This window comes from Aythya marila (genome assembly GCF_965140915.1).
Source record: "Aythya marila genome assembly, chromosome: 3".
NCBI classification, from domain to species: domain Eukaryota; kingdom Metazoa; phylum Chordata; class Aves; order Anseriformes; family Anatidae; genus Aythya; species Aythya marila.
Window position 1 is genome coordinate 67,071,921 of NC_139044.1, and position 13,352 is coordinate 67,085,272.

Genomic DNA, 13,352 nt, shown 5'->3' on the forward strand with positions numbered 1-13,352 from the left:
TGCTGTGTTTTGGCTTAGAATGAGAAGAGTGCTGATAACACCCCGATGCTTTAATTGTTGCAGAGCAGTGCTTATACTAAGCCAAGGACATCTCAGCCTTTGCTCTGTCCTGCCAACGGGCAGGCTGGGGGGTGCAGTAAGAGCTGGGAGGGGACAGACCCAGGACAGGTGACCCAAACTAGCCAAAGGGGTATTCCATACCATCTGACGTCATGCTAAACAATATATAGGTGGCTAGCCGGGGGGAGGGGGCGGGACTGCTCGGGGTTAAGCTGGGCATCGGTCAGCGGGTGGTGAGCAATTGCATTGTGCATCACTTGTTTGTACATATTATTAGTAGTAGTACTATTATCATCATTGTATTATTATTATTATTATTATTATTATTATTATTATTATTATTATTATTATTATTATTATTATTATTATTATTATTTTCCTGTCTTATTAAACTGTCTTTATCTCAACTCACGGGCTTCACTTTCCATTTCTCTCCCCCGTCCCAGAGAGGGAGGGGGGAGGGTGAGCGAACGGCTGCGTGGTATTTAGCTGCCAGCCGGGTTAAACCACGACACTTGCTTTGGCATTTATAATGCTGAAGAACATGAAATATCCTTATATGTAGTCATCAATGACTTATTTTCACTGTCCAAACCCAATTCTCACCTACTTTGAAGCTAAATAAATATAAAACAAACCTACATGTTCTATATGTATATTATAATGTTTCTATCTTGTGAATATTAGATCCACAAGCTGAAAAAAGCAAAGTAGTGTTGTATTTTAATACAAATTTCTTGCTTTTCCAAGGCTAGGTACAAGGAGTAACTAGCATTAAAAGAAGAGAACTAACATAACTCTTGGAAAAATAAGTTAAGTATTTAAAAAAACTACAAAAACACACAAACTAACAATTTGTGACATACTTCTGAATGAAAAAACACTGTAATGCTAGCACTTAAATATTTTATTTTTTAATACATTTAAAATTATTATGTATTATAATATACAGTTTGAGTTTTAATTTTTCCCCCCCATAGTCCTTTGTTTTAACCTAGTAAATAAAAATATACTCTCTAATTCTGAAAACTTTTACAGTTTAATGCAACTTTTTTCAAATTAATTTTAGGCACACAATAAAGCAACTTAAATTAGGAGTGTGTTCCTCTTGTCAAATCAAAAATAACATACCTATGAAGTAGAGACTATGAAATGTGTTTTCATTGTAAAAATTATTATTATTATTTTTTTTTAAAAGGCAGTTTGTTTCCAAAAAAAGCCCTGGCATTACAAGTGCAATGAAAGTTCAAGATCTAAAGGATTTGCTCCCAAATTAGAACAAATATACTAAGATAGGAAAAAGAAATACATTACAAACATTTTTTTTCCTCAATTTCAACCAGCTGGTGGGTATTTTACCCAAAGCAGTTTACATGGACATACAGAAATCGTCATTATATTTATCAGTAGGCTCGTGGATTTTCCCATTTTCATTATGTCAAATCCCTTAAAAAATTAAGGTTTTTCTGCAATGACACCAATGACAATGAATTCTCCATGTTCAGTGAAAATTAATGCTGTGTTTCAGAAGCAAGCCATTTAATGAGAGCACACCTGAACATAATAATCTGCTTTTTTTTATCGTTAATGCTATTTCATTAAAAAAAATCCAAGTTGAAAAAAAAAACAACAGTTGACTTTCATAGTACTGTTTTACTTAATTAGAGCAAGAAGGGTAACAAAGTGTATATATTGACATAAATACGTATATAAATATATGTATCTGTATATATATATATACACATGTACATGTATATATAAAGACATATCAATATCCATGTCCATTCTAAGTGTGTGCTGGGATTGGCAGGACATAGGCCAGTCTCATCCATATTACAAACACAAGCTGTGGAGACTGAATGAGCCTTCTGTATTGGACAGACCAGAATACCATGTTAATGTGTTTCATGGTTTCCAGACCAGAGTGGGTTTGGTTTCTTAATGAACGTCTCAGACTTAGTTCTAACTTGCCTATTAACTTCTAATAGTTTAAGCAGATCAGCATTGCTGAATTCTCACCTATTTCATCTTTTCTCATGTCCTTCATCTTGTCTACAGTGAGATTCTTCTCTTCCAACTTTGAGAGGACTGATGGTGGTAACACGGAGAACTGTCTCAGAGGGCTAACCCAGCCCCACAGCCGCTTGTCAATGACTTTGCTGAGATTCAGTAGTCGATATGTCATTGCAGGCCAACGTTTCCTAAGGGCAATCTCAAAAAGAGCTCGAACAATACGAGCTGCATTCTGGAGAGCAAAAAAAAGGCAAAAATGTTGTAATTCACTCAAGCATTCTTTGTAAAATGAAAAGGAACCCATAGACTCATCTTTGACCAACCATAACAATAGATTTTTCTTTTCAAATTTATTTCAAACACTCTTGAAAACTTTATTTTTTTCCATTACTGTCTAATGGCAGAACTACCTCATGATTGCCTACAGAAATTATGAAAAGAAACATGTGCAATTAATTACAGTTGTAGTGGCAGGTCTGTCATAGGATTTTGAACAGAAGATCAGGGAGTTCTACTTAGTATCCTCCTCCTTCTCCCCCTATAAAATACACATCTGCATGCTTGGTTTAAATGGAAATTCAAGATTTAAGATTTTACCTCTGTTATACTTCCATAATACCCACCCATTTCACACTATCTCCACAGATGTTTAATAATTTTTTTTTTGAATATATTACAGTCTCCCAAGCCTATTGCATATGTATAACTAAACTATATAAATCTGCTTTGGAGTTGGAAAATTAATTATTAACATAAGTTTGAATGAGGTCAGTCTTATCTTGAAAACCTAAGTTATGATATTCCTTTCATAAGCAGCTTATCAGGCTGTATTATGAAGTTGTGGGTTTTCTTTTGATTTTTTTTTTTTTTTTTTTTTTTTTTTTGGCCTACCATTACTGTGCCGGGATTAGCAATCCTGTTCTTGATTCATTGAGTAGAATACAATCTTTCTCTACTGGCTCTTCAATGCCAACAGGCATAAAAAATAGAAAATTATTTGGCCATGATAGGAAGCATATGTTACTAAAGAAGCTTATTTCTTTTACTTAGAAAGGGTGAATGATTTTCCGAATAGCCACTATTCAATTAAAAAAAAATGCAAGTTATAGCACTGGTTCCACATGCACAATTTATGAAGGTTTGAGAAGATCATGTTTGCCTCACTAAAAATGTTATAATTGAGACAGACAAATAAAAGCAATTGTTTTGAAAGTGAAGATTAAAAGAATCATACTCAAGATGATCTTGCTGTGCAAGTATCACAATTTTTATGATGTGTGTAATGATTTCAGACTCATTTAAGCCCAAACGTGCTAGGAAATTTAAACACTTCTGAAGAAGGTAATGTTGCTATGAAAATCTTGCTGGCGAACGTAGATACTTTTGAGTATTTAACTCTGACCTTTAGCACTGACTAAATGCAATTTTTCAAATAATTCTGTCCAAATTTTTTTATTTATTTATTTTTTTAAGGAGAAGAGATAAAGTATTCATTGCATACACACACACACATGTATATATAAATTAAAAAAAAAAAAACAAAAAAAAAAAACAAAAAACAGACAGAATGACCTAAAAGGTAAAAACTTTGTAATCTATTCCATACACTTATTAATGTTGCATATCTGGTATTGTCTATGACATTTGGTCACTTTTGAGTTTTTCAAAGTTCATAGTTCTAAAACTTCAAACAACACCTTTTGTGTTCTAAGATGGTCTCTCTAACTCTGTAAGCAAGCAGTTCTGTGTCACAGACTTGCAGTTCTCTTTCTTTTCAGTGTTATAACTAAACATGCTGTACAGCTATTGACCATTCATCTGTCAAATTAAACCAACAAACAAATATATGTTGATATACAAACTTACACAATAAGTTCTAGCAATAAATTTGTAATAGCCTACCTTTCTTGTGTAAACCAAAGATGTGAATAAAACACAAATTTATGTTTTATGGAATGAAATATAAAAGTACATAAAACAAACATATACTGCAACAGTTTTCCAGATTCAGAAGAAAACCCAGTAAGGTAAGAATAACATTTCTCAGCAACTAAAATTAGAACTACTAAATATAATAAGACTACAGGGGTAACATCAATGAAAGGAACATTCAAATTTAACAACAAAAAAGCAGTACTCTCCTAGTGTAGAATTTTGCATTATTTTTCCACTTAGAAGTATACCACACTCATGGAAGGCTTTTATTTTCAAATCAATTTGCATTAAAAAAATGTCCAGCTGAAGGTCTACTTGTAAACGTTTGAGAGAATGAAAACTTGTAAACGTTTGAGAGAATGAAAACAGCAGAAGGCAGCAACAGATTCATAAAAAATACTATTTTTACCTGTGCAACATATGCAGAATCTGATATAAGAGAGAAGCTGTCCATCTCCCCTCTGCTAATATATGTTTGAAGGAGGATATTTATTTTTCCGTAGTTGTTTTCCACACCTCCAGGAGCAGGAAGTTCACAGAAATCATTCAATAAGGTATCCAGTTCTTCTATTTCTTCTTCTCTTACCTAAAACACAATTATACATTATGAAGAGGCTGGAAGAACTTGATAAAAAAAAAACTTTTATACTAAAATCAAATTTTCCTTATAATATTGTTACATTATTTTTAAATTAAGTCTCTAGATTTAAGGGGGGGGGAGCGAAGAAGCAAAACCACATCTTCCAGAATGTAGCTAATAGGTCATAATTGAAACTATCTTAATAGTGACACAATGACATTTTATTATTCATCACCATCTATTAAAGTTGTCATTGACATACAAAAATTTGATATGCCACAAAAATTGAATCTTCTGACCCTACCATCCTTCATCTGATGAGATTTCATTTTTATTTGACCAGAGTAAAACCTCTGTCCATCTGGATTAGGGCAATTTTGAAGTAACATTAAATGCATTCATTATAGTTACATAGTTTGCATGTGGCATAATACATTTTTAACTCAAAACTGTGAAGTACTATGATTCATGATATTAAAGTTTTCACTGTTAATAAGATTAAGTCTTAATACGAGTAAAGAAATATTCATATCTATGGTTTGAATAATGCATAACATTTTACATTCTCACTCATGACCCTTACATGGCAAAACCAGCATAAATCTACATATTCTTTGATTTACTGATAGTCTGTTAGTGTAAAACTTATTTAAAGAGGGTAAATGTTTGGTCCCTGCAGGGAACCAGCTGAAAGCAATTTTCGTTTGGACCTGACTACCTGACATACAAAAGACTTTAAGACAGTTGGGTTAAAAGCCCAAACTATCCAGCCACCTATAGAAAAGAAAAAGATGGACATATGTCCTTCAGTCACAGATGTCTCCAGTGTCAGAGGAATATTATGCTCTACTTACACCAGCAATTTTGGTAATTTTTTCTGGTCTTGCATAGCACAGTACAGGTAAAGTCCAGATCAACAATTCAGCTACTACTGACCTACTTATCTCAAGATACAGAATTTTAAAAGGTATTATGGAGACACTTTTCTTATTAGCAAAAGTCACAATTCATATCACAAAGAGAGATAAATTCGGAGTTACTCTTGTGCAAATCAGTTTAACACTCAGAGCTCCACAGCTAGAGAATCACAATAAACTGGAAATGATGTTGCACTCACGCCATACCATACAAATCTGAGAAAGCAAGCTGGAAAAACTATGTTTTAGTCAAGAAGCATCAGTAGACTTTACTACAAATATAGAAACATATCACATCATATTTTCCATATGTTTTCCTTTTAAACATTCAATTATGCTAAATTTAGATCCAGAAAAGTAATATCACCATCATGAAAAAAAAAAAAACTTGTCTTTGAAAATGTTGCATGTATCACTGTGAAACCTCACTGCTTATTATATTCTGTAATACAAGAGATTACAAAATAAAATTTCTCCATTAGATAAAGAGATGGCAATTCTCAGACAATGTGTGTAAATATGTAGATGGTGAGGGATTTACACTGCCAATTCACAGAGCCAGGTGAACGAGAGCCAACTCTGATCTGAAAGTTGTATAATTGTGTTAAAATGGCACTGAGCCCAAGATAATAAACCCTGTGGAGTCTGGCTTGCACCTCTATGAGATGCAAGCATGGGCAAAAAAGTTCATGCCAGCTTGCAATATATTGTATTGTATCCTTTCCACAGAGGAGGCAAAAAGTGAGGGTGGAATTGAACCGAATATGATAGTAATGTTATAGCCTGTACAACAGAATCTTTTAAAACAACTTTCCAGATTTCATTGTTGAAAATAATTTATCAGAATTCATCATTCTGATAATCTAATATTATCCTCTGCATGAAGTATATCAGAGTTAAATTCAGTGAGCCCTGCCTCATTTCTGATACAGCAAATTGTTCTAATATTGATTTAGACTTCAAACAGAAAAACTATCTCATCCCTGGGTGCACCATTCCAATGGACACTTATCTTCACCTGTTAATAATTGAGAAGCTGAAAAGTTCTTAAAAGCATTTAAAAGGAATTCTTTAAGATCCATAACTAGTTATTAAATGTGCACTACAGTTCATGCTGAACTACATATAAGTTTGAATGAGAGCATATATAGTTCTTGGCAATCATTCCTACCTAGAAAATATGTTTTATTTTTAAATAAAAGAGTTTAGTATTTAACGAAACTTCAGTCTATAGAATAGGGACTTACTATTTATGGAGTGAGTACTACAGAAGTGTCTAGTTCTAAGACATATACTTTGTATGAGATGATAAAACTTTACCTTTATCTGTTCGAATTCTTCGGCTTTTGACACTATAGCAAGAATGTCACCGTCTGTTTTATGAGCATCAAACAATTCATTGAAGGTCTATTAAAATAAAAAGAACTGATTTAGTACTGACAAAAAAAAAAAAAAAAAAGTATATATAATGCAAAGGAAAGAAACATTAACCAAGATTTTTAAAGGCATTTGAGTTTAAAAGGTAAGTAAGTTACTGGATGACTAGAGGGATACAATTTAAACTGGAACAATTTCCAGAATGACTTCTTGCTACTATCAGAAAATTAGTCACATCTAAACTCAGGAACATAAAATTGAGAGACATGCAATCTATGGCCATTAAAAAAAAAAAAAAAAAAAAGTATACGATATATTTGAAACATATCTGTGTGACTAATTATACATAGTGATAGTAAAGATAGTAAGATAGTAAAAAAAAAATAAATGTTAGTGCTCTGATTTTTCAGCATTTATGCAAGAAAAAAATATCTATTTGTTCCAAAGGAATGGTTCTAAGATGAAATGTGTACTTTAAACCAAGTTAACAGTACTATAGTTTTGTACAAATGCATCTTCCTTACAAATTTACAACACAATATGATTATCGTAGCAAAATTTGTTTAAGGTTGCACATGGCAACCTGATAAAATTTTCACTCAGGAAAAGCCTTTTCATTACCAACCTCTACACTTGAATGTGCTATTGTGTACCAATGGTTGCACATACTGTTGGTATCAAAAAGTTTCTTACAATTCACCTAAAAGTAGGCAAAGACAATAGAAATTTCATATCAACTCCAATTTTTCATTGTTGCTTTTTACTTAGTTTCTGTCTTTTTGTCTCTATTTTCTCTCTCTCCATTTTGGTAAATATGATCTGAAAATTTATTTAAGAAATCAACTACATATTCTGTGATAGAATACAACTGGTATAGGTTCAAAAATAAAGTAAAAAACCCACAGAAATAGAATGACATATTTTACCTCTATAGTATTGTATTTAATATAGTAGTGGCTGGCAGTTCTGCCTAAATCTGTTGAAGAAAAAAAGCCAGTTCTTTCTTCAAAGCGAATCATGCGGGCTTTGTCCAGTTTTCTGCCGACTTCAATTACCAGTTGTTCTCTGTGCTTTTCTAGACTTGGATCCATCTAGACACCAAACACACACACACAGTTGTAAAAATGAAAAAAAATATGGAAGTGTTAAATGAATGATTTTATTGAAACAACTCAGTACTAAAGACAGAAAGCAAATAAAAGTTAGGTACAATTAATAAGTCAAGATTTTCTCGAGTTCTCACAAATTACAGCTATGTTCATTTTACTGACCAAAACTCGAATGTAGAGGACAAAGTAGTCAGAAAATTACTTATTTTACGATGCTTTGAGACTATCAATATGTTGTAGACTGATAATATTGCTGATGAAACTGAAGTGTGATTATGAAATAAACATACAACTAAGCCTTTGAAAGAAATTTTAATGAAAGAAATGAAATATGGAGTGAAAGAAATATGAAAGAAATTTTCATATTCTTCATTAAATTATCATTACAGTATCATTTCACAAAAGTATGCAATCTTATGGTATCTCCACTTCATTAAAATATTTTGGCTGCTGATATACCCTGCCTGGGTATCTGACATGAGAATGGCTTTGATTGCATCACAAACAGAATACACTTCACATTGGATTGCTGAAATGATTACTAACAAAAAAGCTCTAATGTCTCCAAAAGCTTTGATCATGCTGTCCTCAGCACCCTTTATATTTGTATCAAAGTTCAGGGACTTAGACATTTTGTCCAAGTAACAACATACATTATCTCAGTAGTACGTACAAGATGGGCCAAACCCCCACCTGAATGGGTCTGTTGTATAATTGGGTGTTTCTACATCATGCACCTGGGTTAGCCTGACTGACTGGGATGGGTGAAAATAGTCATGTTAACCCTCTGGTGCACCTATGATATGGCTCTAATTATACTGGCAATGGTAAGTCACCAAATTTGAAAAGAGTGAAAACTGTTCTAGCACAGAGGCAGCATTCTTGTTTCTGGGCTTGTATAGCTCAGATTCCTACAGAGTATGTCATATCAGCCCTCTTGGTAAACGTGCATCAGAGATACATGACCAAGACTGAAAAAAGGACCAAGCTTGAAGAATTGGTATGCTTTAGTTTGTTTTGGTTTTCTCTGGAACAATATTCAATTTCACCTTTTTGCTGAAGTGGTTCATCTGGTGGATGGTGAAGCTGCAAACAAATACAGTCATTTCCAAAAAGCAGCTGCAAGACTAGTTCCTAATATTCCCTGTCTTTGCGATTTGCTCCAAAGCTGTTTCTCCTTAGTTATGGCTTGCCTTAGTTTCAAGTGAAAAGATAAGATGACAAAGGTCTAGAGTGCTTTTCTCAATAGTAAGTTATGCATTGAGGTCAGATTTCAGAGCAGAGGTGGTCAAAAAAAAAAAAAAAAAAAGTGATCAGGATGCCAGATGTTTAACATTTCATAACTAAAGAGGAAAAAAAATTCAAAACACTTCCCTACTCCTGCCCTCCTTTGGCAGCCCAAATTACCTGCCAATCCTTTGCCTTACATACAAAAAAACGTAAAGCTGTAACGGTAGACTAATATTTTTTTTTTTCACAAATACAAAGGTTTTAACTTTAAAGGAAAGGTCACCAACTTGAAAAGGCCGAGAAACAATATTCCAGTTCAGAGAATCCATGGGTAGTACTCTTCTTGTTGAACTAGCATAATTAGAAATCCCAGAGTAAAAGATCCAGCCTAGAACAGCTCTAAGCCGTACTCTTAGAAACAACCCTTGATAATTCATGCCAAAGGCTTCCCCGATCTGACACACATTTGCTCCTCTCTTTCCTCCCACTCTTTGTTTCTTCTTGCCTCTCACCATAAGTTTTGCCCATTTTCCTCTCAGTAAAAGGCATTATCGGCACTTCTGGCAAACAATGTAAAAAGTTGCTAATCAAAGCAACGGGGCTGGAGTAGCACCTGTGCCTGGGCAAGGGCCAGAATCTGTTTCATGGGGAATGAATGGTACCACCCTGGAGAGAACACGCAGGGCACATAACGTGTTGGTGCACAGTGGGTGCACACTTGTCCCTCTCTCCCTGTGCAGGACAACACCCCCGGTTGTGTGGACAGGCTGGACCTTTCCTGCCCTGAAGGAATCCTTGGATGTGGTGAGTGCTGCCTGGCTTCCTCACCCTGCAGAAGGGGAAAGGAGGACAGGTTTGCATTTTCTTAGTGCCACTGAAGAGCCGAGAAGAGCATGACGCACGGCGGCTATGCAGATGTATGTGTGCTGAATGGGTACCTCTGGCTGTCAGCCAAAACAAAGACAGAAATTGGCACACTGCAAGGTTACTAAGAAACAATAATATGCCAATTATGAAAACTGAATACCTGTAACTAGAACAGGAGGAACACAATGACCTACGTGAGCAAATCTATGGTTATGCCCACAGCTGGCACTATACCACCCCATATACTTTCTGCCTACAACACATTAATAGCTTTGAAGTTCAAAACTGTTTTTGTAGAAAATGACGGGATTGGCATTGGGTTTGCTCCTATGTGACTGAATAACACTTCAAATTGATGTAATTTGTTGTCGCCTTAACACAAAAATAGGAATATCTATTATTAGCACAGCAAATCAGAAGGATAGAGAGGAGGTCAGTGGCAGGAAAAGCCAAGTGCTGTCAATCTCCACTTTCTCAGCAGCTGAATAAAAATGCACAAGCAAGGGAAGGGGGAAACAACACCTATTAATTATTTTTTTAAGTCTATAGAAAATATTTCTGATAATGCTGTATTACTTATTTCACCAGGTACTACCACCATGGTTGCCCTTAACTAAAATTAGTCAATAAAACTAGAGGAAAATACCTAGTGGAAAAAAAGAAAGAATTTATAGGAACGGGATAACAATATTCTTTTCACTTAAAAAGCAACTTTTTTATTTTCATTTATCTATTACTTTGTGATTTTGGATAGTGTTAAATTAACATATAGAAATGTACTATATGGCTGTTTTGTAGAAAACAGCTTTGAGATGACCCGAGAAGATCTAAAGGCGTATACAGAAGCTTGCTTAAACCACAGACTACCTACCTCCAATCTAACTTCTGCTATCAGCCACAAAAACTATCTGAAAAATCTCTAAATACATGTTACAATGACTGAAACAGCATTTTCTCACAATATCACGATAAATTATTAAGTCACAAAACAGATTCAGGACATGTGAAATAAACTGCAGATATGTACTTGTGAGTTTCATCTGCACAACACTCAAATTACCTGTGTCCAAACTATTATAACATTAAATGCTTTTAACTAGCTATACAGGAGGAAAAAAATATTTAGATAATCTATAAACTATGAAAGTTCCTAAAAATTATACAGAATCAACTGAACTTGAAAAAAAACACGTAACTGTGTTCTGATTTATATCAATGCATAAAACACTTCTAAATAAACAAAAAATGAAAATAAAACACTAACCAATCTTACAATTAATAAATCACAAGAAAAAAAAATTGATGTCACGGGATGAAATATTCTGGAACAGAATATGACAGTGAAAAAAAACACAAGCAACTCAAGAACACTTTATTATATCATTTATATTTAGCCTACAATACTGAAACACTGACAGTAGGCCAACTTAACAGAAACTATCTGATAAAAATGAATGTCATCCTCTAAAGCATAGCTTGACCAGTTAAAATATATTTTATGTGAACAGAAGGGACCTCTTAATTTAGTGGTAAAAGTACTCGGCTGCAAAAAATATCTTTCTATTTCTAAACACTTTAAAAGAATTGCTGATGTCAGGTAAGTAGAAATAGCAAATATTTATCCTCACATCAGGGAAGGATTACAGACCCAGAACAGGTTACAGATTTTTTTTTTAAATGCATTTTATACCTGATAAGCTTTGTGACTGATGCCATATACTAATGGATTTGCTCTCATCCGTACATAAAGATAAGTGTAACTTATCCACTTTACTGCTTCTTCCACATTAGTTACTGTTCCAAGAGCAATCTGAAAATAGGAAAAGAGAGAAAATTAAATGTATATATTACAGCTGAATGTAAATATTTGGCTGAAAACATACTGAATTCAGTGCATTAGCATTAAAGATAGTGTCAGTATGTTTCCAACATGAATTATATTAAAAAAAAAAAAGCATAGAACAGTATCTTGAACCATTTATACATCTGTATCTTATGAACATCTAATAACAGTAGATATTAGCCCACATGATCTTTTCTACTGCTTATGATATTTATAATTAAAAGAGAATACTGAGCTAGCTTATTACAGAGAAGAAAAAAATTGTAATTCTTGAGTGAATATGATCAGGGTAATTTAAAGAAGAACAACTTTAAAAAAATCCTACAGTTAAAACATTAACTTTCATATGAGTGTAAACACTTTCTGGTCCTAACCCAAATCATACTGACAGTCTTCAGGATTTTCTTCATCATACCCCTATTTGGCCATCTGTTTATATACAGTTCCTAAAAAAGTCTGTTCCTTTTGTATCTGGCAGGTCAAACATACAGGTACCTGCTACTTCTTTTGTTATATCAAAACGTAACAAAATTGAATAGGTAATACACAAATATATTTATATATTTTTCAAGGCCAAATCAGGAATATGAGAACAGTTTTTTATTCAATAACTTCTTTTGATAATTCTGTAGTTATTTTATCATCATATTACTTACTACAGACATTTTTACGTGACAATCTTAGCTCTATTTTCTGTTAGTTACATTAACAACAAGCTATTTAGTGCTTATTCCATTTCTCCTGATTTTAGCAGGAGAATTTAATATTTATTGTACGCTACATTAAAAATATATTTTGATCGTGGCTTGTTCTGTAAAACATGAAAAATCCCTCTTGCTGAAATTCAGTGATCCATTATTATTACATATATATATTAATGATATTTTTCTTTCATTGGTTTTTAGATTTCATGTAAACATTCCTCTTGACTTGGAAAACTAAAAACTTTATGCAACTATAAGTGATTTCATATGTATGTTCAGATCAAAACACCTAGACCTCAATAATAATATAGGTACTTTTAAAAATAATGTAACTACATTACATTACATATAATACTTATATACAAATATCAAAAATAGTAATGAAAACTCAGTTAAAATAACTTAAAACCTTGTTGATTTCAATGACTTGGGAGTCATTGAAAGCTTGTCTCACACATTTCTGAAGTGTTGTTTTGTTCAACACCATAAGAAGGTCAGGGAAAGACCCATTCTGTTGTTTTTCTAATTAGATAGCTACATAATGCACTGAAGTAACTGAAAAAGACATTATTAAACATCCAGATTTTCATAACTACCACAGGGAAGACATCTAATATAGCCTACACATTATTAGTCAGATTGCTACCTAGGTTAATTTCAGCATTTGATTTCTTTCCATGATTCAAATATCTTTCAGTGCACAACTTGAAATAGCAT

At 33.4% G+C, this 13,352-nt stretch overlaps 1 protein-coding gene across 1 annotated transcript in view; it reads right to left on the reverse strand.

Moving 5' to 3' along the window:
- Nucleotides 1-13,352, reverse strand: part of ASCC3 (activating signal cointegrator 1 complex subunit 3) — a 281,915-nt gene that overhangs the window by 81,268 nt on the left and 187,295 nt on the right. Inside the window, exons 17-21 of the mRNA XM_082756805.1 lie at nt 11,779-11,898; nt 7,809-7,973; nt 6,826-6,912; nt 4,418-4,594; nt 2,080-2,305 (exon numbers count right to left, since the gene is read on the reverse strand). Coding sequence (XP_082612931.1) covers nt 2,080-2,305; nt 4,418-4,594; nt 6,826-6,912; nt 7,809-7,973; nt 11,779-11,898 — 775 coding nt within the window. The remainder of the gene's footprint in view (nt 1-2,079; nt 2,306-4,417; nt 4,595-6,825; nt 6,913-7,808; nt 7,974-11,778; nt 11,899-13,352) is intronic.